At 40.8% G+C, this 27455-nt stretch overlaps 1 protein-coding gene across 10 annotated transcripts in view; it reads left to right on the forward strand.

The window, feature by feature from the left end:
• Window positions 1–27455, forward strand: part of NTM (neurotrimin) — a 982933-nt gene that overhangs the window by 609904 nt on the left and 345574 nt on the right. Inside the window, exon 1 of one of the 10 annotated variants that reach the window (XM_058446583.1) lies at window positions 6169–24032. The exons of the other annotated variants lie outside the window; for them this stretch is intronic. Within the exon in view, the coding sequence (XP_058302566.1) occupies window positions 23971–24032 (62 nt within the window). The 5' untranslated portion in view covers window positions 6169–23970. Of the gene's footprint in view, window positions 1–6168; window positions 24033–27455 lie in introns of those variants that run through there. 10 annotated transcript variants of the gene reach the window in all.

The raw sequence follows: 27455 nt of genomic DNA on the forward strand, positions 1-27455 counted from the left end.
ATAGCTCTGTATGTTTTATCTGTCCTCACACTGGGTTCCACCAATCACTCAGGCGCATACCTCTTCCTCAGCCCTAGGCAATAGAAGTTACAGCAACTGCTTTCCTCACATAAAGAAAAAAAGGATTTTGGTCTTAAGGTCTTGCCAGCTCATTGACTAATTTACTCCTAATCCTGAATGTATAAAGCCACTTGAACGTTTCGTTTGTGTGACATGGTTAAAGGCTTATGTAAATATACCTAGTAAGGGCTAGGATTGTAGATTAAAGTCAGAAAGAGGTGATTTTGTTCTTTTTGACTAGACACTGTAAATTCTGATGTCCAATTAAGATCTGAAGGAGAAACCTTTGTAACCCAATGCAATGTGAGTTTCTTGAAGAAAAAAAAAAGGAAACAAGTCTCCATTCTCAGGGACCCATTAACAGCTCAGTACAATGACTCTTTATGTGGCCTTTGATATGCAAAAACAGCCCAAAATAATTTATGGAGAAAATCAGTTATGAGCTGAAGAGAAAAAGAAAGTTGCCCAGATTAATTACCAAGTCAGGAAGGATGGCAGTGCGAGCACCTGGAGTTATGTCCAAGGGGGAGGCCCTTCTGCAAAAACGCTTCACGGTCAGAAGAAGGCTCTGTGGTCAGGAGAGGAGGGAGCCACATGAAGTCAGATGAGCTGAGCTGTGCCTTCTGGAATGCTGAGAATGAGAGCGCATATCATCTATTCAGTGAGATAAAAAGGCTGCTTCAAAACTAAAGGTATATTTCATACCCTAGAATATGAAGTGCAAATTGACAATGGATGGAACAATAGCATCGACTAGAAAGCCTGGAATAAAACCATCACAAATTGAATTTAGAGAACTTATGAAATCTAATTTTATGCATGTTTTATTTTATTACATATTTTTCTTTAAAACAGTAATAGACTCAGGGATGTTTGCAATGGAGGGGATTTTAGAACACCTAGTCTGGTGGGTTTCAAATTATTCGGGTCAGAGCACCTATTTTTTGAACAAACCTTACTCATTATTAAGAAATGAAAGCAAACAAAGTCAGAAAAAAAAAAACAGTAGACCCGCTCTGGCTAAGGGGCTGATGAGGTTGGAGTCTCTTCCCTATTGCCTATGACCGTTACCAAGGCTCCCACGGTGGTAACCTAGGGCTCTGTGGAACACTATCAGAACTCACTGATTCCTAATATTAGTACCCACACTAGAACCATGCATACTCTACCAAAATATGTTTCCTTAGTTTAATAAGTTTGTTAAATATTACTTGCATAACCCAGAGTTTGGAGAATTACATTAGCACATTGAAGGCTGTGAGAGTAATACTTCAGTTTTGAAATGCATTAACATATGTTTAACCTGGTTTTTCACCTGCATACTTGAATGTACCTGACCAGGAAACCCTTTTATCAGAAACACGTATTAACATTCTGTGGCAAATAAGTCCCCTAGGATGCAGTTTAGAAAACAAAACTCTTGTCTGGGTTCCGGTCTAACTCTCTTGTTTTTTAAATGAGGGTACAGAGCCTCCGAGAGCATGTAAATCGCTCACTCTGGGGTACATACTTGGAAGCAAAGTTAGGAACCAGACAGAGGATTCTTGAATCCATGAAGCTTAGGGGATTTTCAAACATATTTTCTTTAATATTTCCACATGTCTGTGGGCAGGGAGCAGTCACGTTCTATTCTTTTGATGATATACACTGAAACACAGAAAGTCAAGGTTACCCAGTCAAACTCTGGTATAATCCTTCCTTTAGTGCCCTGGTCGGCTTGCTTGGTGCTAAAAGAAAAAAATCAATCCATCTCCCTGCTGAATGGAAGAGGTTAAAGCTGTCCAATTTTTAGATCTTAGACTGATATTTAAACTAAAAGAAGTGTGTGATAGCATTATTAACAATTGGCATAGTAATTTCTTGAGCTTTAGAGAAACTAGTTTACATTCACAACATTCAGTGATGATTTAAGATGTTTTGCTATGTTCGCATTCAAAAATTGGGCAAACCTCTGGCCAAAGTGAAGTACAGCCCATATGAGCTGTGGAAATGCAATTAAAAGGAGTCATAGAGCCTTCTCAACTGCCTGGGCTTAATTAAGATATGATCTGTCAGTCTCTTAGTGGCCATTAATTCATTGTCTGGTAATCCAATAAGGGGTTATTGTTTGAAGCTGTTTGAGAGCCACTTGCCTCATTATTAACTCAAAATTGCCCAAAAGGCAGTGCTACGATGTCATTCTCCCTGCCCCAAAGAGGACATGACATTGAAAGACATTTGACATCTACATTTGACAACACTTGAAATGGCAACATTATGGCTTAAGCATTCACAAGTCTATGGATATGATAATGAACTGGTGACATCTAATTACTAACTGGCAATTAATGATAATAGCCCTTTGTGAATATGTAGGGCCATTCTCTATAGGGAGCTCCTTGCTCTTTGCACATATTAATTAACATAGATAGGCAGGTAGGTGATAGAAAGGTGGCTTTATAACATTATTGCTGCTGAGTAAACTGAGTCAGGTTCCAACTGTACCTTATAGATGCACAACAATTGCTTGCTGTTTTGAAACTAAATGGAGTACAGTTTTAAAGGTTATTAAAGAGGAACGAGAACTGTAGGGAAGTGAAGGGAATGGATGTCAAAGGAAAATTCAAGGTGTCATCAACTATTTGAATTCTTGATTTACTTCTCCTCATGTTTCTGGAACAGGAATTGGTCATTTTTCCCGGATTGGTAGCCAGATATGAAAAATTAAGTCAGCTTTCAGCAAAATGATGTCTGGTATATTCAGAATAAGGCTGATGTATTTTCTCCCCACAGAGCCCCATTGATGCTGAATTTTTATCGCCCAATAGAATTCAACCTGGTTGTTATTATCCCATTGGTCCTGCTAGATAAAACCCACGTGTATTTGCCAAACACCCACTTGAAAATGGAAAATTTAATTAAAGACAGGAAACTGAATTTAATGATCTCTATTGATCTCTTAAATTCCCCAAATTGTTTCATTATGGCTTACCTATTGAATTTTCTTAAGGAATTCTAAAATAAATGAACAGTTATCTGAATTTTGCAGTGTTGTACATAGAAATAGAGTGAGTTTTCACCATACTTTCAAAAACAAGTGAGAGTCTACCCCACTAATTCATATATTATTTCATTCATAAGCATTTATTGAGCACATACAGTGTGCCAATGCCGTGCTGAGCTCTGGTTGTACTGATAGAAAAAGCTTTGATGTGGCCCTTAAGATACTCAGTGTGGTGATAGAAAGGAAGTTAAACAAATAAGTACAATCCAGAGTGACCAATTCTACAACAGAAAGATGAGCAAGTTATGGGGAGTAATGAGGGCAAAGAGGAATGAGGGTTAACTTTGTGAGTAGCCCCTGCCTGGCTGTGTGATAGGGATTCAAATCCGACCCTATGGGAAGTACTTTGTTCCACGTGCCTATCTACTTGTCATTACTTCAAGTTGATTTCATAGTTCTGCACTTTGGACCTGTGGGGTGTATGTATGTGTGTTTATAATAAGTTTAAATAAGGTAATCCTTTTACAACCTCACTAATCCCTATTGGGATTTGTTTGTTTTGATGGAAGGGAGGGAGATGAGATTTGGCACATAGCAGTTATTCAGCAAATGCAACTGCAGCCTGAAGAGTCAACGTGGACAAATCCCAAACAATGTGAGCCCTTTAGGAATGCTCCACTTTGTGTTTCCTCTGAATTGCATGAGGCTACCAGATGAGGACAGGAGGAGAAAGAATTAAAGTGTCCTGACACTGTGCTCCAGGTTGTGTAGGTTTTAACTGGGGACTCATTTTTCCATCTAAGAGCTCCAATGTGCCTCAGTTTGACCACGTGGCTTTCAGGTTAGCTATGTGACAGCTGGATGTCCCAGCACTTCTTTCTCTCTCTCCCTTTCTAATCACAAGCTGGAGCAGTCTTGGTGAATCTCTGCAGGCACTTCGTCCTCAAGGGAGGGATGATTCATTGGCATGAAGCTGTTAAGTGATTAAAATAAAACACTTTTATGGAAATGTTCTGCTTACTATGTGTTCCCAGACACCTCTGTAGTATGTCTGTGGCAAGAGAGGACTGTAGGGGACACACATCGTCTTATCATTTTCTCTCTTGTTACAATATCCAATATTTCTGTGCTAAGGCAGAATTTGAAAATTGTAGTTCAATTCAGATAACCTTGCGTGTGCTCTTGGGCCCTTGAAAGGAGAGAAAACAGGCCTGGTGCAGTGGCTGATGCCTGTAATCCCAGCACATTGGGAGGCTGAGGTAGGTGGATCACCTGAGGTCAGGAGTTCAAGACCAGCCTGGCCAACATGGCAAAACCCTATCTCTACTAAAAAATACAAACATTAGCTGGGCGTGGTGGTGGGTGTCTGTAATCCCAGCTACTTGGGAGGCTGAGGCAGGATAATTGCTTGAACCTGGGAGGCAGAGGTTGCAGTGAGCCAAGATTGCACCACTGCACTCCAGCCTGGGTGACAGAGCGAGACTCCATCTCAAAAATAGAAAAGGAGAGAAAACAAGCAAACAAAAAAACCCACAGAAAACAACAAAACAAAAAACACTAAAAGGAAAAAAAAGAAACCCTGCAGTTTGAAATTATGTCCTAGGTTGCCCATCTGCCCAAGGGGAAAAGTCTATGAGAAACATACTGGGGTGGAGGGAGGGGGGACTTGGAGGCAGCAAAACACTGTTCTCAGGGAAAGGGAGACTGCTTTTTGTTTGTTTTGTGCACAGGAACTTGCCCTGATTGGAGTAGAGTTTGCAACCCTCCCGAGTGTGGGGTTTCTTTGTTATGAAGATCAAGAGAAGGCATAGGGAGTGCAAGAATGTAAAGAGAAAAGGGGCAAGAACAAGGATGAAAGGAGCTGCAGAAGGGAAAGGGACAGCGGTGGCAGGAATGGAGAGACAGGAGAGGTGGGATGAGGAAACAGGGAGGATCATGGAACAGACAGAGCTGCTCCTGAAAGTGCAGGAGCAGCTGGGAGAGGGGCTTCTGGCTTCTTCCAGCCAGGGTGCTCCCCTATGGAAAGCAGAGTTTCTGGGTCTGTCCCGTGTATGTGCCCTTTAAAGCAAGTGGCACTGGAGACACATAAAATGAAAAGGGGGGGGGTGCAGGGTGGTATAAAGGGAAAAATTATTGTAATTCTTAAACAGATAACTTTAAAAAGCAGTGATTTAGGTTCTTTTATTCATTACATATCATAAAGGACCCAGGCTGTGGTGCCCATTGGTTTTAAAATCTAGGACCCTATTAAAACCTTTTCTTGTTAGTAACTCAGAGCTTTGGAAACCGGATAAGAAAAAAAGTCAATTTAATCAAGGCAAGATTTAACACAAAGAAAGGACCTGATCTTGCCTTTCTGCAGAAAAACTTTCAGGATCAAATGGCTTATGATTTTCATTTACCTAAAGAATCCCAGTGGAATCAGCAGTTGGGGAGGGGAGGGATCATTTCATTAGCTTGCAGGGCATGCCCAGATTCAGTTTCTTCACACAGTACTGGCTGCTTCCTTAGCTACTCAAAGGAAAATGATTTTTTTTTAGTCATACTACATGGAAGAACACCCATTACCTAAAGAAGGGGCAAAAGCAAATCTGCCTAATATCTGAAAGTAGGAAAATGTTGGTTGGTTTATCTTGACCTCAATAGATCCCATTTTCAATAACGTGTATTGTACCTTCAATCCTCAAATGATAATGTGGCATTTGTGGCATAACAAAAGGAGATATTGGAGTTGGGGAGACACAGGGTTGAGTCCAACCTCTCTTAATTATCTAAATTATTAAACATAATGAATTTAAAAACATAACTGGTCTCATTTTTCACCTCTCTAAAATGGAGAGTATACAATTGTATCTTTTTTCTTTTTTTATTTTTTTTGAGACAGAGTCTCGTTCTGTCTCCCAGGCTAGAGTGCAATGGTGTGATCTCGGCTCACTGCAACCTCTGCCTCCTGGGTTCAAGCGATTCTCCTACATCAGCCTCCCAAGTAGCTGGGATTCCAGGCGTGTGCTACCATACCCAGCTAATTTTTGTATTTTTAGTAGAGATGGGGTTTCACCATGTTGGCCGGGCTAGTCTCGAACTTCTGACCTCAGGTGATCCACCCACCTCGGCCTCCCAAAGTGCTGGGACTACAGGCATGAGCCACCATGACTGGCTATAATACTGTATCTTCTATTATATAAATAAAATTCTCTGAGTTGACTCAATATAAATTTATGACTTGCTCACTTAACAATCTACAATGAACGTTTCTGATTGTTGTTGAGGAGAGAGGCTCTGCTCCATGTAGTCACTCAGGGATCCAGGCTAACCAAGGCTCTGCCATCTTGAACACATGACATCCAAAGTTCCCTGAGCATTAGCTTCCAGCCAAAGGAAGAGGACAGAATATAGAAGAATACATAAGGGAGATTATTAAGTGTCATATGGTATATACCACTTGTTCTCACATTCTTTTGGCTAGAATGAAATCACTTGATCTACCTACCTGCAGAGCCAAAGAAAAGGAATCTAACCTAATTAATGCCAAGAAAAAATAGACACAGATTTTGGTGTACAGGTAGCAATCATAGCTACAGTAGGCATTTAAGTAAATATCCATTTGTACCCTTCTTCACATACTCAGAATACACAGCCCCAAGGTAGACTACTCAAAATCCAATTCAATTATTTCATTCAGCTCCAAGTCCGAGTTCACCTGGTGGTATTTACACCTTTTTCTTCATGATCAGCCATGGCTGTTTATGGATCACTGACCTATAACTGAAGTGATTGCCACCCCTTATTCCAAAGTCCTTTTACATGGGGTAGCAGGATGGGATTATCACAGTAAAACACCTTATTTGGAAAATGGAAGCATTGAAGATACACAGCAGTTACTGGTTCATGGGTGATATTTTTGTCCTGGCAGTGGAGAAGCTTCTTATTTATACTCTGATTCTTTTCTCCAGGAGGAGATTTCTTATCTGTTGTTAGTGGTGGCCCCCGGCATCACACACTGGATAGTTCTTCTTTGTTTGGTATCCTCCATGGCCACATCTGAAGTGGTCACTGTGGAGTACACCCTCCTTGGGGGCTGAATGAATTATCTAGCTCATTTTCTATGAGTGCATGTTGGGGTGTTTGGCAGTTGGTTTACAGTCCCAGGCTCTTTTAAAGGAAAAATCGTAGTTTTTCAGCTACACAAAAACTGTCAAAAGTATTATAAGCTTCTTCCCTATTTATTTTCAGGCAGATCCATTTGCCACATGAAAAAAATAAAAAATATAAATAGATATAACTCATAGACCTACATTATTGCTTTCTTTTTGTGTTACTGTGCCCTTTTTCTTCTCTTAATGTGGATGCATTGGGATCGTCTGAAAGAAAGGGCGTGGTAAGGAAGGTAAAAGCCTTGATTTGATAATTGCCATGAAGGTGAGGCCTTTCGTCCAATCGGTATTATTGAGCCTTTGCTGCTTAGAAACATTTTTTTAATCTTCTTCCTGACATTTGAGATCCAGACTGAGTTGGTGTTTCCAAACATTTCTGAAATCAGTCTCTCATTCCCTCCCGCTTCATTTGCTTGAAAATAGGAGCGTTTCTTCTGAGCTCATCTCTTGTGATCATCAGTGTAAACAAAGAGGAGTAATCAATCCCAGAAATGCTTTGGCTCTTTCTGTCCATTTCTTCTAGAGCCACAGGTTCAGTAGGCACTTGGTTTGCCATAGAAGTTATCACAAGGGACAGTTTTACCAAACATTTTGCTATTTCACAACAAGGGTCTACAGAGTTCTATCCCATTCTGTTTTCTTGACACCCATTGCCCAAGTGCAATCTATGAACACATTTTTTATTTAATCATGCCAGAATCCTACTCTTGGTACCACTTTCAAAATTAACTAGGGGCACATTAGTTGTTATAAAAAATAAACCTGCAAGTCTCTGTGGAGTAACAATAGCTCTCCATCCTTTGCCCTTGCAACAGTGCAACACCATGCTACTGGCAACCACGGGTGTCAGGCTTGGCCTCAGGCGGCATCCAGGAATGGTGCATCAGGAGGGGTTGCCTACCCTCAGTTTGTGACTTCCAAGATCACCACGGGTCTTGACATCTTCCTGGGGGAAGGGGAGAGCACACGGCGTCATAGGAAAAAGTTATGAAGGGGCCAGGATTAGGCAGTTGTGCATGTTCCTTCTACACTCATTCCACTGGGTAGAATTCAGTCACAGTGTCACGTAATTGTAAGAGGTGGGAAATGGCATCGAGTAGGGTGCCCAAGAAGAAGAGAAAACAAGTTTTGGTGAGCAGCAACCAATCTCTCTTACAATATCCCCCACATATAACTGTTTTAACGACTGAAATAGGCCCGTAAAGAGTCTGTCATCAGGACACAACACATAGTGAGTGTTCCACGAGTGTTTGCTCTGTTCACCTCCCTCCACCCTCTAGGCAGCCCCGAAGTACCCAATAAGCACTTAATAAACACAGAATAAATGAATCAGTATTCATAGTTATTTCCCCTCTGAATTGGAGAGCTTTGAAATCTGACCCTGTTTTGGATTGAACTATGCTGGATCTCTTTGGATCTGATTTTTCTTTGAATTAGAAACATCTCTTAGGAAACCTAGACTATCTTTCAAAGAACCCCATCTGGCCTATTGGAAACAGTTTCAAAGTTGAAACATCAACCCTGACAGGTCCTTTGGCCGCTAAAGATGCAGCCCCTAGGGATATGTCTCTGCTGGCTATTCACATGAAATAGCAGAGATTGGATGAGAGTCATCTGCTGTTCTGGATTTTGCATCCTCTTTAAACACATCTGCCTTTAAACATCCTTTGCACAAAAGCTTAATTTTCCCTTCCCTAGGTTTTAAATCACTTTGCAGACTACAGAAAAAAATTACAAAAGGCCTGTTTTTGTTCCATTCCTTTTCTATACTTGACTATTACGTTTGCTTCTTCTACCTGACGTTCATTTTATTGTTTCAGTTAATTAATTAAACATGTATCATGTCATTAAATATGTGGGTCACATTTATACACAACTCACCAGAGTGAAACTTGCTGTAACCATCCTATCTAAAATTGCAGCTCCTTCTGTCCAGAACTTTCAATCTCATACTCCTATTTTAACGTTTTCCTTAACACTTTAGCTGCTGGCATGTGACTTATTTGGTTTGTATTTGCCTTCCTTATTAGGAATATAACCTCCATGAGGGCCAGGGATTTTTATGGTTTTCGTTTATGGCTCTATTGCCACTGCCTAGAAGGTGCCTGACTATAAAGGGGGTTCAATAAGTATTCATTGAATGAAAAAAATGATCCTTATTCCTTGGTCTTAAAAAACTTAATTCTTATGGGGAAAATCTGACACATTCCAACATAATTATAGTTCCAACACAACTCCAGCATAATTATTAGGCAAAGGAGATTATATTGGTTATTTTATGACGTGTCAGTGTTAACCAAGAGATAAAAGGGGAAAGAAGAGAGAGAAATGGTTGTTGCTGAGGATCTTTTATTCTGAGCAAGTTTTGCTTACATTATTTCATTTATTTTAACCAATGCAGTAGTTCTAAAAACAGGTGGTAAATAGCCCATATTACTAATGAGGAAACTGATGCTCTAAAAGGCAGTTATTTGTCTAAAGTTATATAACTAGCAAGTGGTGGAGACAAAGTATTCATCAGGTCTGTCTGGTTTTATTATCTATACCAATTATTTGCAAAGTTGTTCACACTAACCCTTAGAAATAAGCCTATTTTAACTGGAACACACTCCAGACAAGTAAATACATGCACACCCCCACACAGATTGAAATTATTTAAGATTTTGCTACTTGCAAAACATGTTATTCTGTACTATTCTTCTATTCTATTCTATTCTATTCTATTCTATTCTATTCTATTCTATTCTATTCTATTCATTCCAGCCCATCCCATCACTTTTATCTTTTAAAATTTGACCGATTAAGCTGTTTCTGCAACAAAACAAATGTATTGCAACACAGACTTTGAAGATCTTTGCTTTTAGGCACACTACCTGGTGAGGAAAAGAATTGAAGATTTAGACCACAAAATGAGGACTAGAGAATACTTTATTTTGGAGACAATATTTGAGGTAGGCCTTGCATAATGGATTGAATATAAAGAAAATATTAATAAAACTTTTATCATTTCAAGCAATATTACCTCACTTAGGCTTCTATCAAATAATCCAAATGCTCTGTATTTTATGATGAGGCTGAAAAAAAGTTAAAATACTCAAATGTGTGGCTTTCTTCATTTGAACAGTCAGCCACTCAGTCAAAGATTAGCAATCATTTGCTTAGGAAGTAAATATTGAGCATGTGCTGTATGCCAGGCAGTGGGCTAAATGCTGCAAACAAATGACTCATGAGCACTGTCTACCTGTAAGGAACATATGTTTGTTGCCTTAGTCCAATCTGGTTGCTGTAACAAAATACCAGACTGGGTGGCTGATAAACAACAAACTTTTATTCCTCACAGTCTGGGGGCTGGGAAGTCCAAAATCAAGGCACCGTCTGATCTGGTGTTTGGTGAGAGCCCATCTGCTCAGATGGTGCCTTGTTGCTGTGTCCTCACATGGTGGAAGGGGCAAGCAAGCTTGCTGGGAGCTCTTTCATAAGGACACTAATCCCACTTATGGGGGTTCCACACTCATTACCTAATCATTCCCCAAAAGTCCTGCTTCCAGATACCAGTACCTTGGTGATTAAGTTTCAACATAGAACTTTTGGGGAGACAAAAACCATTCAGACTATAGCACTGAAGGTTATTGTCTGATAAGATATTAACCTTTCGCTGAGTTGATTTGTTAAGGAACCTTTGCACAAAGGGTATCCAACTCCACTCCACTGTCAGAGGAATTGGTGATCTGACCTGGCTATATGCCGGGCATCCTGGGGACACTGCGTTGCTCTCTCTCCTTTCTTCCATCATGATACAGGATTTGTAAGTTAAAATGGAGCTATCCTTTGTGGCCTGGTGACATAGTGACTGGCAGTGGTGGATGTTCCATGTGAATGATGGCTGTAGACGTGGTGAGGTAGGTTGATGGGTTTTGTCATCACTTCTTTTATCTGAAATCAGGTTTTTTCTCCAAGCCAGGAAAATGAACATTGCCACATCCATTTAAATCAGAGATTCGCTAGAGAAATTGATATGTGTGGTTCCATAGGCAGTGCCTTCATTTTGACAGTTTTCTGGGTCTGATGAATTGATGGCCAGCAGAGGTATTTAGGTAGGCAGCTGAGCTTACACAAAAAGACCTCTGTCTAGAAGGCTTCTAACAAGAGCCTCCATTAAATAGGCTTTATATGCTGAAAACTTAGTACCAAAAACACTGTTATATTTCTTTATTTTAAGCCTATAGTAGTGAGCTCATATTATTTTGGAATGGATAAACAGAGAAAGTAAAATATATAAAAACTGAATAAAATAAATATATCAGCTTCCTGATTCTATGAATCCAGCTATAGTGGGTCCATAACCTTCTGCACCAGTTTTTGTTTGTTTTGTTTTGATTTGTTTTAATTGATACAATAGAATTTATTGGTACTATGTTTGATCACTGAGATAAATCATTAAATATGCTACTGCTGATTCCCTTTTAAACTACACTGGACTGAAAGTCCTTTGAGGATAGTTCTATGTTATTATGTCTCATGTTATCCCCTGCATGATGTCTTCCAAAAAGTAGCTGCTCAAAAACATACTAATTAACAAATTAGTGTCAACTGATATTTCAAAACAGAAATTTTTAATTTATAAAACACTTTCATATACATTTCATCATTTAAAAAAATCAACAGTAATTTATTTAGTGGTTTGTTCTTATTGGTGTGTTTAATCATATTTGACTTACTCATCACAGAATTAAATTACAATATGATATTGTGGTAATAGTTATACATGGCATAAAAGAAACGAACTCTTAGTAATTATTCACTTAACTCGTGGGATCAGAAAAATGCCAGTGTACTAAATGTTAGCCTAATAACTGTGGGCTTTGGTATGTTGTTTAGAGGAAATGACATCAGTTAATCTGGCAGGATATCAAAGTCAAAAGTAGTTAAGAGGTTCTAATGTGTATCAGTCAGATTGGCTAAATTGTGCTGCAATAACAAATGCTCCCAGTATTTCAGTAGTTTACAACAAAGGTGAGTTATATACACATGCATATTTAGATACATGTACACACGCACACAGACAAACACATGCACATACACTTACTGACTGGACCAAAGCATATAGGAATAGATTCTGTTTAGGTCATACAGTCTTGCTTCAGAGGGAAAAGAATGGCACAACCATGTGAATTCTCTTAAAGCCTTTGTTTTGTAGTAATACATGAGAGTTCTATTCCTTTTTCATTGGCTCAAGCAAATTAAATGGCCAAAACTGATGTCAGTGGGGATAGTAATATAATTCTTTCATGCAAGAAGTTGTAAATATTTGGAACAATAAAGACATCCATCTATTACTGTTATTATATGTAGCTGGAATTTTGAGACTGGGATAGAGGAATCAGTCTTACTGATTTTGATCCCCAAAAGCAACCTGTAAATTTGGCAGAATAAATTTTATTCACTGCATTTTATGCAGAAGAAAACATAAGGCTAGAATTATTCTTAAACGTTTTCAACTCTCATAGCTGATAAATGGAAAATTCTAGATTTGAACTGAAATCTAAATCTGACTTTCTTCCTAATCTCAATCAAAATCCGATACTCTTCATAATGTGGCCATGCTGCATATGTACGTGTGTGGATGATGCCAGGAACTAAAATGAAAAATGAAAATGTTCAGATAGAGGATGCTAGATAATTTGTTTTTAAATTTTCACTTAAATATTTCATATTCTTTTACATGACCAATATTGAACGTTGAAGGTAGTTCTCACTGTACATGGGTATAATCATGATTTTCAGCATTAAGATTCTCATTTTATCATTTGTGTGGGTCTGTGTGTGTTTGCATGTGCGTGTGTGTCTATAATGTGTGTGTGTCTATAAATTCAGGTTCCTTCAGTCTTATAGAAAACCTTAACAGAATGTTCCTATAGATCCTGCTAGAACTGCTGACTTTCAAATCAGGAATTAGTTCTGATTCTGTTGATGTAAACCTGAACAGAGAAGAAAAACGTAATCCACCTTCCTGCGTTATTAAGATTTCATATACACAGTTTTTATAAAAAGCTTGCAAGGGCAAAATTTGCTATCATGCCTAATGTAGCATGGAGGATTTTGTCTGAGCTAGCAAAGGATCACATTTTCATCTCCTGTGAGGCAGGGACTGAACTATAAACTATTTTCCACATATATGTTCTATTAAAAATAGTATCTCATTTTGACTCTTAGTCTGTTTTTATAGTGAGTGGGCTCTGAACCCAGTTACCTGATAAATTACTTTCTATATGTGTGATATACATACTGTCTAACCTGAACAAGAACACTGACTTCAGGTACAAGGAAAACCAATACTGCACAATAAATGGGCTCAACGACTCATTCAGTTCGATTAATGTTTACTATACATTAAGCACTGTAGTATGTACCATAAAGCAGATGCAATGCCATTCTAACTACTGAGGAGCTTTTATGAAGAGATGAGTTATCTAATCTTTGATAGATACCCTTGAAACAGAACTTAAAAGAGGTGTTTTCTTGTTTTTTGTTTGTTTGTTTTGTTTTGTTTGTTTTTTACCTTCTTTCTTGTCCCTGCAATGGGAAAATGAAAGAAATAACCATGCATCTCTTCCATTGCATAGTTGAGAACAGCAGTTCCACAATAAGAGAGTCTTGTTTGGGAGTCAGAGATTGAGTTACTGTAGTCCACTTTTCTATCCTTTTCTCCCTTTGACATCTTCTTCTGATGAATTAGTCATTAACAGGTGATTGATTAAATGATTACATTAATCTTTCATTTAATAAACACTATTGAGGACATTCTATGTGTCCAACACTGCCAAATAATAGACAGCCAAGGAGATAAGCATAGCCTGTATCCTTCATTTTAAGTCAAATGAGGGAAACAGACAAGACAAGTGTCAATGTTGATGTCACATGACCAAAGCCATGTCAAGTATGAACATTTTATGTAAAATGTAGCTGTTTTGGGACCCAGGGAAAGAATGACTTTTCTGCACTTAAAGGGCCTCGTAAGGATTTCTAAATGAAGTGGTTCTTGAAATAAGTCTTCATGGATGATAAGGCTAATTACCCAGATAAAGAAAGGGGGAATGCATTCTGGACATGTACCTGCCATTGCATTCACAAAGGCAGGCAAGAAACAGCAGGTCCAGGCATGCAGGACAAGTAGTTAAGCTTGGTGGAAATATGGGAAATTTGGGAGGAGGAGAAAGGTTGGAGATGATAGTGGACAGGTAAAGACAGAAGTTATATTTTCATGAAGTGCTTATAGTCCGTGTTTATTAATCTGCATCATTTTGGATGTATATATGGAAACCTAGTCAATCTTACTTAGAAAGGAAAACTTGATAAAAAAAAATGCACAGTTGATTCTTGAACAGTGTGGGTTTTAACTGCATGGATCCACTTATACACAGATTTTCTTCCACCACTGTCACCCTGAGACAGCAAGACCAGTTCCTCCTCTTCCTCCACCTCCTCAACCTACTCAATGTGACGACTATGAAGATGAAGACTTTTATGATGATTAACTTTCACTTACTGAATTGATAGTAAATCTACTTTTTCTTCTATGATTTTCTTAACATTTTCTCATTTGTTACTTTATTATACAAATATGATAGGTAATACAATACATATAACATGCAAAATATGTACTGATTGACTATGTTACTGGTAAGGCTTCTGGTCAACAGTCGGCTATAATAATTTAGTTTTGGGGGAGTCAAAGTCATACCTGGATTTTCAACTGCATGGGGGTCCACACTCCTCACCCCCACATTGTTCAAAGTTCAGCTGTAGAATGAGCTCTTGGTGTATAAACATAAGACTATAACTTTGCTTCAAAAATAGGCACCAAGGGCAGGAATCGCATCAAGGACCTCAATTCTGCTGTTTTCTCATGGCTTTTTTATTCTCTTTATGCAGAACTGCTTACTCTACTTCTCTAATCTACATGATGGAACACAGAAGAGCATCTAAGATTAAATCTTACCCACACAATTGCCTGAAAAGATTGAGTACTTTTCTATATTCCTCTTACAAATTCACTTTGAAAGGAAGTCTGTTTGGTTAGCTTGGGTCTGGTGCCTACACTTGCACTGGTGTGACTGTGGTCAGGGTGTGAGTTGTGCCATAAAAGCATTTTTCCTGTGACCATGAGACTGGAGAGGAATGGTTGCATTGGAAATACCCAGAGAAAAACACTGGAAATTTTACAAAAGATACCCATTACATAAATGGTCCCAAATGCCAATCCACAGAGACGGTGCTTCATACTAACTTCCAGGAGTTTGGGAAACATACTCAGTACTTCTGGGGGTTTACCTACCAAGTATTCTGATTTGGTAGATCTAGGATGGGGTCTGAGAACCTGATTATAAAAGTTCAGTAAGTTATTCCAATGCCTTGATAGATTGGGAAACATTGTAAGAAATTTAGAAGAGAGGAAACCTTAAGAGGAAAACAAAATCCTCATAGGATCGATTTGCATCATAGTTCACCCACTGGCAAATAGTCTAGGAGAGAGAGGCTGCAGGTGAAGCAACTTCCTGGGAGTGCATTACAGTCATCCAGGGGGGGAGAAAGGTCTTACCTAAGGCAGGAGCCATGCAAATAGAGAGGAGGGCTATTGGGAAGGTGGAGTAGGCAGTTCGTTGTCATCAGTTGTATCTGAAGGACAAGGAATGCATCTAGAACAAATCCCATATTTTTGGCTTGGGTAATGAGGTAATTAAGTGATGGAGGAGGAGAAATGGGACTTGTAGTAGAGGATGACAAGCTGGGTTTTGACATCTTGTGTTTGAAATGCCTACAGGGCCTCCAATTGTGCAAGTCCAGGAAGCAGTTGTATATATAGGGATTCTGAGCTAAATATAATGCTTTTGTAATCATTGTTTGCAAATGATAGATGAAGACAGTGTGTGCAGATTTCCTAGGGTGGATATAATTAAGAACAAAGAAAATAAGTCTATGAATTTCAGAGACATACAAAAATTAAAGGGGATTGAGAAGAATGGAATAGAGCAACCATAAAGAAAAGACAGGCTGAGCGGTGGCTCATGCCTGTAATCTCAGCACTTTGGGAGGCTGTGGAGGGTGGATCACCTGAGGTCAGGAGTTTGAGACCAGCCTGGCCAACATGGTAGAAACCCTGTCTCTACTAAAAATACAAAAAATTAGCCGGGTGCAGTCGTGTGTGCCTGTAATCCCAGCTACGCAGGAGGCTGAGGCAGGAGAATTGCTTGAACCTGGGAGGCAGAGGTTGCAGTGAGCTGAGATCATGCTATTGCACTCCAATCTGGGCCACAAGATCAAAAAAAAAAAAAAAAAAAAAAAAAAAAAGAAGAAGAAAAGACATAAACAGCAGCATAATAGAAATCAAGGGAGCTCGTGTCTCTAAAGGTGGAGAAAGACATTAAAGAAGACAGTATTAGCCAATGGTATGAAACACTTGCTTTAAACATGCTCACTGGATTTGGCTAGTGACAAGTCAGGTATTACCTTGAGAAGAACAGTTGTATTCTTTATTGTTATTTACATACATATCTGTCTTCCCTACCTAATGGTAAACTTCTTTTGCAGTCAATGAGTAAACATTCTTAGGGGTGGGAAAGGAGTTCTGAAATATGTAATTTCTGACTCAAAGAGCTCACAATTTAATGGAAAGACAAGTAAAAAGATGATAGGAGAAAGTGAGAGTTGCTGATGGAAGTCTAAACAATATTAGGGGAGCCCTCAGGAGGGATATCTAACCTCTCAACCAAGTAAGCACTCAATAAAAGTTTATTAGCACAAAATACATGCTGGGGCAAAAACAAGTGGTATCATTAGAAGGTGCACAGAAACAGGAGCATCTAATGTGAGCGGGTGTGTTGGTGAGATTTTGTTGAGGGAAGCAACTTCTTGTCTGTTTTTTTATATGCTCGTGTTTTTCAGGGTTTCATCATAAGCACACTAGCCTCCTGTGGCTCTACACAGACACCTAGGACTATTTCATCCCACTTCAGTAATTTTAGCTTTTGGGCCACTAACTCCCCAATTTATGTTTCTGGCCTTCCCTGGACACCAGATCTATTTCTCTAGCTGCTGTTTGGATATTCCCCCATATATCTCACACATACCTCATATTAACAAGGCCCAAACTGGGCTCTGTATCCAACTTCATATTCTGAATTTCTACTCCTAAACTCATTATGCACCTATTCACTAGATACCTAAAAGCTGTCCTAGATTCCTCCCCCTCTCTTATTCCTCATTGTTTGCAGTTTATTTGAAATGTCTTTTATCTGCCATGTGCATTTATGCTGCCACTGTGGTAGTTCAGACTGTTGTTCCTTCTTATTTGCATTACTGAAATGAGCCAGACTGCCTGCCTTAGATCCCCCGCCCTCTAGTGCACCCTCCACAGCATGCCCAATCTCACCTTTCTATCTCCTTTAAGCCCAAGTCCTGCTTCAGTCATGGATGCTCCATGGTAAGGATGGGTTACCATCTAAGCACTTAGCAGGTCATGAAACACCTTCTTTACCTGTTTTCAGTCTAGGCCTATTCAGCAATATTTAACAGAATCTAAATCTTTCATTCTTTGTGCCACACAGTAGTCCAGGTGCTAGGATGCAAGCACCCTTGCTCTGATGGGACTGCCATTCTACTGCAGACTACAACAACAGAATGGAAGGTTGAGGATCTAGTGAGTGTCTGAAAGAAGGACCTGGAGGGATGGGACTGTGTAACTGTGCATCTGGTTTGGTCTGGGTTCTGTGGTGGTATCATTGAGGCTTCTCAAAGGAAGCTGTGCTGAGGCTGAGGCATCGAGAATAAGGAGGAGTCAGCCAGGCAAAGTTGCAGGGGAACAGGGCATGTGCCAAGATCCCAAGTGGAAGAGAGTGTGAGATGGGGAAGAGGGGCCAAGGCTGAGAGAGGAGACTGGTTCTCAGCAGTGGCTAGGTCATGTTGGCTTGGGCGTGTTACTGAAATGCCAGGGGTTTGGTCTAGGTCCCATTGCTTGCTACACAGAAAGCCAACCACCAAGACAATGAATGAGGCCAACAAAGAAGGCTTTATTCAGGTGTCATCGGCCGAGGAGACAGATCAGTCTTAAATTCATCTTTCCCTAATCAACTAAAATTGGGGGTTCCTACAGTGGGAAATGAATGTAGCTACATGCAGGAAAATAGGAATTAAGGACAGGTAAGGGAGCAGTCCTGCTGAATGAGGGGTCTGGCATCTCATTGTCTGCCTGTGGTGATCTGGTGAGTTTCAGTTCCTTGACATTATCTGGGAGGCCCGAGGGTCAGTTTCCTGAGAAAGGAACTCAGATAAAACAAATGTCAGTTTCAAGCTTTAAGACTGGGAGCATTAATTTCCATGTTAATTAAAAAATACATAAACATAAATTCTATAGGGAAATTAGGCCAGTTTCAGGGGGACTGCCCTAAGGAATTTGGACTTTCTCTTATGGGTTGCATCACACATCTGAAGAGTTTTCAGTAGGGACATGATCAATTTGTGTTTTAAATACAGGATGCTAAAGATTGTGAAAGGAATGGATTGGATGAGTCCAAAAGTTAAGGAAAGAAAAGCAGTCACCCTGCTGTTCCCCTGACCCCCTCCCCTGTACCTGCCATACCCAGCACAGCACCTGACACACATGTAGAATAAATTAATATGTGCATATCCACTACAAGAGATGGACGCGCTAGGCATAACAGATGTCTGTATCTGAAATGTGGGTTGTTCTTTTATATGGCCTTCCACTGTGCAGTTCCCTCTACCTGAAATTTCAGCTCTTCTCTCTAGGTGCTGGAAAACTCCCATCCATTCATTAAGATGCTACTCAAATCCCACCTACACATCTTATCTTCTCTAATCCTTAGAGCAGCCATATGAGGCAAATGTTTTATCTCCACTTTACAGTTGAGGAAGTGGCTCAGAAAGATTAAGGACTTGCCCAGTGACAGGTAGTGGTGTCTTGGGATTTACAGCTGGGTCTTGTCATCTTCATACTTGCTTTACCTGCCACTCTTTGAGGTTCCTGGAAGCATGAGTGATTAAGGAGGAATCATTGCCAGTTCGGCGTCATTGCTGCCAGCCCCCTCTGAGGCACACCTGGCTCCCTGGGAGTGTGTTTATGCTCTGCCAGGACTCTCCCCAGCCTGCATTCTGAAGCATCTCCTTCCTTGCTCTGCCACACCCCCGCCCGTTTAGATGGACGGAAACTCTCCTGTAAATGGGAATTCACACAATAATTCATCCAAACATATCACTGGCTTCCTATCTCTCTCTCCTTCCCAGCCTGGACAACCCATAGCCTCCACGATCAATCGCTTTACGAACACAGTCAGCTTCACTGTGGCCTCTCCTGGGCTGGCTGCTAGGCTGGCCTAACAGCTGCAGCTGGACTCTACCCTGGGCATTTTAAAACACTGTCACCTCTGTTTCTTTGATATTCTCTGAGGCCTAAAGTCAGCATACATCACTTCTCCTGCTTGTTTGGGTTCTGTACGTAGGGGCTTGACAGCCAGAGTGGCTTTGCAGAAATTCACGCCCCTGGCCCACCCAGCCTCTCACCCTGCCTGGAGGGCAGATCACCCCTCAGTGTGCTTCTGCTAGGAATGGCCACACTGCATGATTCCTGTTCCTCTGTCTATGAGTTCTGCAGGATGACTCTGGCTTTTTCTGGGTATGTGCAGAACACTGGGCCAGGCTAATAAGTTTAGAAGAAGATTTAAGACTCCAGATCAAGGCACAGGATCAGATTGTCTCAGTAATAGTGACTTGAAAGGACCCTCGATGGGCCTCAGCTAAGAGCTGGCATGGAGGTGGTGAGCATGCGGGCAATGGGTTTGCAGGCACAGCACAGGCTGTGGCTGGATAAAAAGGTGTTCACACCATCACTGACCAATTTCTGTCTGAACCATGTGGAACACTTACAATGATCTGAACTGTGTTTCTCTCCATTTTCTTTTCCTTTTGTCTTTTTTCTGTCTCTCTTTTTTCTTCCTGGAATGCTGGTGTCACAATAATTGGAAGATGCCCTTGAAAAAGTGTTCTCGAGCCTGTGATTCCCTGGCAGCTTCATTTTTCATCTTTCCAATGAAGGTGGCGTTTGCCCAGACCCTGTTAGTTATGAGGCTGCCTGTAGAACCTTCAACTCCCATTGTGTGTGGTGAATAGTACTGGGGTTTTGGCGTTTCAGTGCTTTGAACTGCTGAAGAACCCTAAAGCCAGGCTCATATGCACCTCCCCTCCCTCTCTCCCACCTCCCCTTGCTTCCTTTCCGCCCCTCCCCTCCCTGTTTCTTCCACTCCAGGACCCACCTTTGCTCAAGGCAACCCCTCCCACCCCGTGGTGTTCCCTTCCTCTTTCCTGGAGGCCTTGTAAATGTACAGACCATTTAGACTTTAAGACAGTGGGGCCACTTTTCATCTCAGGCCAGGCTGCTGCCTGGTTTTACGGGGTCATAAAAGTCCTGACAGGAGTCATAAAAGCCTCCAATTGCACTGCAGAAACCCTTGGAGTATATTTTAAGGGCCCCTGAGTTTTCATTTTGCTGCTTTTATGGGGACTCGTAAAAGCTGCGTGAAGTGAGCCCACTGATTGGCTGCTCAGCACGGTGGTAGTTAAAATTACAGCTTTAGACAAATTGTTCCAGTCCCAATAAATCAGCATCCGGCATGTGGCCGGGGGAAGGCTTCTAGCTCTGCTGCATCCTGGGGCCCCCCTTGTCCTACCACACAGGCAAGGCTCTGCTTGGGGCCACCCTGGCCAGCCCTCCACCATTCCCTGAAGCCATTCTTTGCAAAGGGGATAGTACTTAACCAGCTCTTTTGATGCATTTTACCACATAGCTGATTGACTTTTTTTTAAATTTCCAAAAACCTGATTTTTAAAACCAGATTGACTTATTTTTCAATTCAATTGTTAGAGAGACACAATCTCATACTCTGCAGGTCACCCTGGCCACAGGTACTACAGAGTACAGCCTGCTTTCTCTCCATTGGTCCCCACATCCCATCTCCCTATACATGGCCTTCTTGTCTTTACCTTCTTTCTCCTGTTGCCTTAGTGTATCTGTGATACCCCTACAATGGGCCAGTGGGGATGCCATTCTCAGGACCCATCCTAATTTCCTGCTGGTTATGCCTGGCAGAGAACCATACCAGCGTGGATATTATGAGAGACTGCTGTGTTTTGTGCTATTTCAACTTTTTAGGAGCTTGTGGCTCAAATATATCACCAGTCTAGCAGATTCCCAAGACACTGATTGGAGAAGCAGAGATTGTTTTCTCTTCCCTTCTTTCCAGATCCAGAATCACTCAGCCCCAGCTGAACTGCCATGCTGACAACCTGAGGATCAAGCATACTCTTCATTTGTGATGTGGAAGTTTAACCATTACCATTGTATGTACTCTTCCTTTGCAGGTGGAGAAAGCTTTCAGGACAGGTTCTGAGGGTGCAGAAGCAGGGAGGGGTCCCTGCAATGTGCTACTCCTGTTTGTGTGTCCGCCTCTGTTCCCATGGCAACCACCTCTCCCCCTTGCTATTTCTAAAAAGCACGTGTGCCTGTGGGAGTACCATTCTGAAAAAAAATGATGCTTACTCCTCCCTTTCTGGATCTTAGCCAAGTCAATACTTCAAGCAGCACGAGGTATCTTATTACTTAAGCAATGCCCTACTGATGTCAACTGGTAGGAGAGCCAACTGAAGTACGGAGAACAGTTTGGGGTAGAAAGGAAGAAAAACAGGTACTGTCAAGCTGTGGGTTAGGAGAAGGCATTAGCCTGAGAAATAAGACCAAGATACATGTGAGGAAAACTCCACCACCATTAGTTCACTTTCAGAGTCATGGCTGGTAGATGCTCCCTTCCTTCCAGAGCAGGGAGGAAAAGGGATGCAGGCTTTGCTGCAAATTTCCTGCATAAGTTAGTAGAGAAAACAGGTTCTCTTCTGAAATATGCTTCTGTTTTGAAGAGCCTTGTTCTTTTCTTAAATAAATGAACCAATCACAAAGGTTACAGGCTATGTGAGAGAAAAACACATCTTATTTCTGTCTTGCTCTAGTTTTATATAATTATTATATCAACTGTGGCTGATCAAAGCATTCATTAAAGAGAAACTATCTCTCCCATGCTTTTGTTACAGTTTGGAGAGATTTGACAGGCTTTATACATCTCTGGCTATATTTCCCTTCTTCTTTTTCATGGTTGATTTTGCTCTTCTTCCTCCCCTCCTCCCCTTCCTGTGTACTAGTGATTTCTAACATGACTTTTTTTCTTTTCGTTTTCTTTTTTCCCCTTCCACCTAGCCTAATAAAATCTCTCTTAAGGCATCAAGGGAACCATGAACCAGAGCAACTCTGGGAGTTGTATCGGTACATTCAGGTGAGCACAGGCTGACTTCCTGCCTCAGAGCAGCCCTCAGCCCACCCGGAAGCCAGACAAGGCCTCCACTGCACACACTCCCAGACAGTCCCTGCCTTCCCCATTGTCTTTCTCAAGGGCTCTGATTTCTAGGCTGAGCTTACTGCCCTGTTCCAATAGCCTCCTAACAAAGATAGGCACATATCTGACACTCCTTTGTCAATCCTTGGGGGAGTTCTGTGGCCAGCAAAAGATTTCCATATCATCAACTCCTTGCCTCTTTGCAAACGCTCGTCTTTCAATGTGGTTTTTGCTACTCCTTCTTTCATTATCCTCATGCTGTCCTTCCTGAGGAAGTTGTTTCAGTTTATTTACCATAAGCATGTTCCCAAGGGTATTTCAGCCATGCAAATGAATTACGGAGGATATGACTTCAATGTGCAAAGCATTTGGGGTGAATGTGTACAAGTACATTTTTCATATTATGTGCCCCTCTATCCCATTGTGTGGCATGATTTTATCTCATTCTGCTCTGGACTAATGACAGACTCCTTCAGACATTTATAAAAGTCTGCTTTGATCTTTTCTCTATATTTCATCTTGCATTTATTTATTCACTCCCTCAACACACAAAGCATAGACTATGTGCTGAGTACTTCGCTGGTACCAGGGGACATGGAGATAAATAAGAAATAGTCTCTGTCATCTTGGAATTCATAAACAAATAGAACAGGAAAAAATGTAATCAATTACTTACTAAACATTGTGGAATATGCAATGATATATCAGGAGGAAGTAAGGGTAAGAAATGACTTTTCAGTGGTGTTTATCTTACCTGGATTTTTCTCAGGAGGAAAGAATAAGGAAAGGGCATTCCAGATAGATAAAACAAAGTAGGAAATTCCCAGAAACATAGAACAGCATGGTATGTGTGTAGCATTCATAGTCATCTGCCAAAGAAGAATAGGTGGGAAAGGTCTTGAGCAGAAAAGAGGCTGAAGAGGAATCCAGGAAGCATATTGTGAGGAGCGCTTGTATTGCAGGATGCAAAACATGGGTTTGAGGTTGCTAAAGAAAAAAAGTGGCATTGTATGATTCCATATGAAAGTAGGGCATTGTGGTCCCTTTAAGTTTAGCAAATACTGAATGCCTGCTGTGTACAAGAGTATACTGGGTGTAGAAGAACTACAAAGATGATGCAAAGATGTATCTTAGTACCACTTTTTAAGGATCAGAAATTTTCTTGTATAGATAGGGCATAAACATATATAAAGGCTGATTTATAGTAAGCTGTTGTGTAAGGCCATTCTGGCACTACTATAAAGATATACCTGAGACTGGATAATGTATAAAGAAAAGAGGTTTAATTGGCTCCTGTTTCTTCAGGCTGTACAGGAAGCAAAGCATGGCACCAGCATCTGCTTGGTTTCTGGGGAGGCCTCAGGAAGCTTTCAACCATGGCAGAAGGTAAAGGGGGAGCAAGTATCTCCACGTGGTGAGTGAGGAAGCAGGAGAGAGAGAGTGGGGAGGAGGTACCATACTCCAGCAACAGATCTCATGAGGACAGCCCGAAGCTCTGAGGGATCTCCCCCAACGACCCAAACGTCTCCCACCAGGCCCTGCGCCAAACACTGGGGATTGTAATTCAGCATAAGATTTGGCAGGGACATATATTCAAACTATATCATGCATATACACACAAGCAGGCACACACACACACACATACACACACACAATCAGTCAACAGTGTAAAATGAGATGACAAAACCATACATGAGCAATTGCCAAATGATATTAAGGACAAACAATGATGGATGTAGAGGAGAGTGTAATTACATAGGCATGGATGGCCAAGGAAAGCCGCAGAGAGGAGGTGAATGAGTGGATAAGGAGAATGGGTAAGATATGGAGAGGTGAAGCCTCATGTGTAGAAAGACTTGAATAAAAGAGCAATGGCAGGGACCGTGAAAGAGTAGTCAGAATCAGTTAATGAATTAGGCTCACAGGGGTGGAGAGTTGATGGTGTCCATGGTAACTGGGGCTGGCGGTTATGCTGCCTGAAGAGGGTGGAGGCTCTTCAATGTCCGATTAAAGGTACTGGACTTTCCTCCATTGGCAACAGAGAGTCACTGAAGGTTTTGAATAGGGAAGTGACTTGATATTGGCTGGACTTGTCTTGTGAGCTATTTGTGGCAGCTTTACTGTACAAAAGCCATACAATTTAATAATTAGTTACTTGGAACATTAATATGCTGGTGTATCATATATTTTAATAGGAATTCAGGAATGGGAGTTTTCTGATAAGCAACTGAATTGGGAAGATAACAGAAGGGGAAATTTTGGTAGAAGAGGATAAGAATGAGAATTTTGAGTGTCAGTGATCAACAATTAACCCTACATCTCAATTCATCATAAGCAAAAACAATTAATACTCTGCAAATACTATGTAGAAGAATGAAATGATGTGTCGGTGTCTGTCCCCCAAATTGGAGGCTTCTGGCCATTGCTTGAATAGCTTTCTGCCTCTCGTATTCTCAAACTTAGGTTTTGCTTTTTTTTTTCTTTTTCTCTTAGTATCCATGCTTCTCCTGAATCATTCCTCTCCCCAGGAATGTCAATCTACTAAATTTTGGGGCAATACAATGCCTGGGTTTGAATTCAATTTCTGCCACTTCCTTGCTCTGTCTCTTTATCAATAAACTCATTGGGAAAAGTGGAGAAAATCATAGTAATGATTTCTTAAAGTTGAAGATTGAGTTTTATAAATATAAAGTCCTAGACCAAAGCCTGCACCTAGCAAGCTCTTAGCCAATGTTAGCAGCCATTATTACTGTTTACTGTTAATAACAGAAATTACTATTAAAAAAGAGGAAACAGGAAAAACTTTTGTATTCAAGAAGCTTTTACTGTCTACCTGTCAAAGTTCCTGAGCAGCAGCTGGTTTCTGGCTTAGAAAATAGGGTTAGGAAAGTAACTAGTGAGAGCACTAAACAATAAAATGCCCTGCCACAGTTGTATATGTAATTGACTTTTATAGTCAATTCTGTTTCTATTTCCTGCTTCACCCTAATGCTAACCCTGGTCTGAGCCAGGGTTATTTCTTTCTGCCAGTGGTGCACATCAGAAACACCTGGAGGCTTGTTGAATCCAGATTCCTCCACCCACACCCTCAGAGTTTTCTTTTTTTTTGACAGGTTATTTGTTGCCCAGGTTGGAGTGCAGTGACGCAATCACAGCTTAATGCAGCCTTGACCTCCTGGGCTCAAATGATCCTCCCACCTCAGCCTCCCTAGTAGCTGGGACCGCAAGTGTGCACCACCGTGTCTGGCTAATTTTTAAATTTTATGTAGAGACAGACTCTCCTTATGTTGCCCAGGCTGCTCTTGAGTTCCTGGGATCAAGCGATCCTTCTGGCTCAGACCTCCAAAGTGCTGGGATTACAAGCATTAGCCACTGCACCTGGCCCATGATTTGCATTTTTAACAAGTTCCTGGGTAAAACTGATCCTTGTGGTCTGGGGACCACACTTTGAGAATGTGCTTTCAGCTCAGCTCTGTTGTTCACTCAAGAAGAAAAGGCTTTTCCTGGTAGGTCTGTCTCTAGCTCAGTCACATGTCCCACTTGGAACCCACTCTTTCCCATGGTACAAAGCCCTCCTTCATTACCTCCTTGGAATCTACACAGAGAAATCCCCGAGCTTTACTGTTTCTGGATCTACCACTTACAGAACCAGCTTCATTGAGATGTTGTTTAAAATTGATTTCTCACCTAGCCACACAGATTCTCTAAATGGTCAAGATTCTCATGTAAACTTCTTTTTGGACATTCTTTAGCCGCTGGATGGCCCAGAGCCCCTTCCTCATAGTTCAGGTTTCATTGTCTCCTTAATCAAACATTAGCATAATGTATTAGCATATCTATAGCACAATTATATTTTGATTGCTCTGGTCCCAGTCAGACTAAAGGCTGCCTTCAACCTAGATATAAATAATTTAGAATGTTTATACCAAAGGGAATTATAGGGGAGGGAAGGGAAGAAAGGAAAGAGAATATTTGTGTGTGTCGGGGGGTGGGGGATGAGGGGGCATTGGGAGAGTAAAGATGGTGGCAAAAGGTAACTTAGATTGCCACTATTTACCACAACTCTTTTCTAGGCTATTCCCAATAAGAAAATGTGAATTATATCTATTCAAAATACAGATACCATTTTGAATTGCTTTAAATCCTCTCCTGCCTTTAATCTCATTACATCTGTCAAAATATGTCTCATTTACTAAGTAAAAAGTAGAAGCTGGTTTCCAGCACCTCTTTCTTATGGCCTGATCCCTGTGCAAATGCATTTTCCTGTGGTTCATCTTTGAAAGATCTCTCTTGTCTGGTTAACTTCCTCAATGACTACTGATATCTTTGTGCTACTTTATTGTCCACTTGGAAACCTGATTTCCCTTTATTAGTGTCCTCTGTAATAGGTTAGCAGAAATCTTATATGGTTCCAAAGAAGTTTCTCTCTCTCTCTCTCTCTCTCACACACACACACACACACACACACACACACACAAAACACACACAAAGACACATACACAGGTGCATTGTGTCAGCTGGAACATCGGCATATGTGTGGTAGGATCACAGTCATTCAGAGCTTCTGAAGTTCATGGTACCTAGGGGATTGATTCAGCTTTCAAGTAGCTGTGGATGGTAAGATTAAAAGGACTGCTCTCCTTGGGGACTTTTAAGTAATGACATTATTGGTAGTCCTTTGAGCAGCATGGAGAGATGTTTGAAATATGAAATGCTGACAGTTTTAATAGTTGCATTTAGAATGGATGATATTTGCAAAAATCGCTACTTCTTTACCTTACCACGCAGAATGACAATGGGATGCTAGGA

Source organism: Hylobates moloch, unplaced genomic scaffold (genome assembly GCF_009828535.3).
Source record: "Hylobates moloch isolate HMO894 unplaced genomic scaffold, HMol_V3 SCAFFOLD_11, whole genome shotgun sequence".
Taxonomy (NCBI): Eukaryota; Metazoa; Chordata; class Mammalia; order Primates; family Hylobatidae; genus Hylobates; species Hylobates moloch.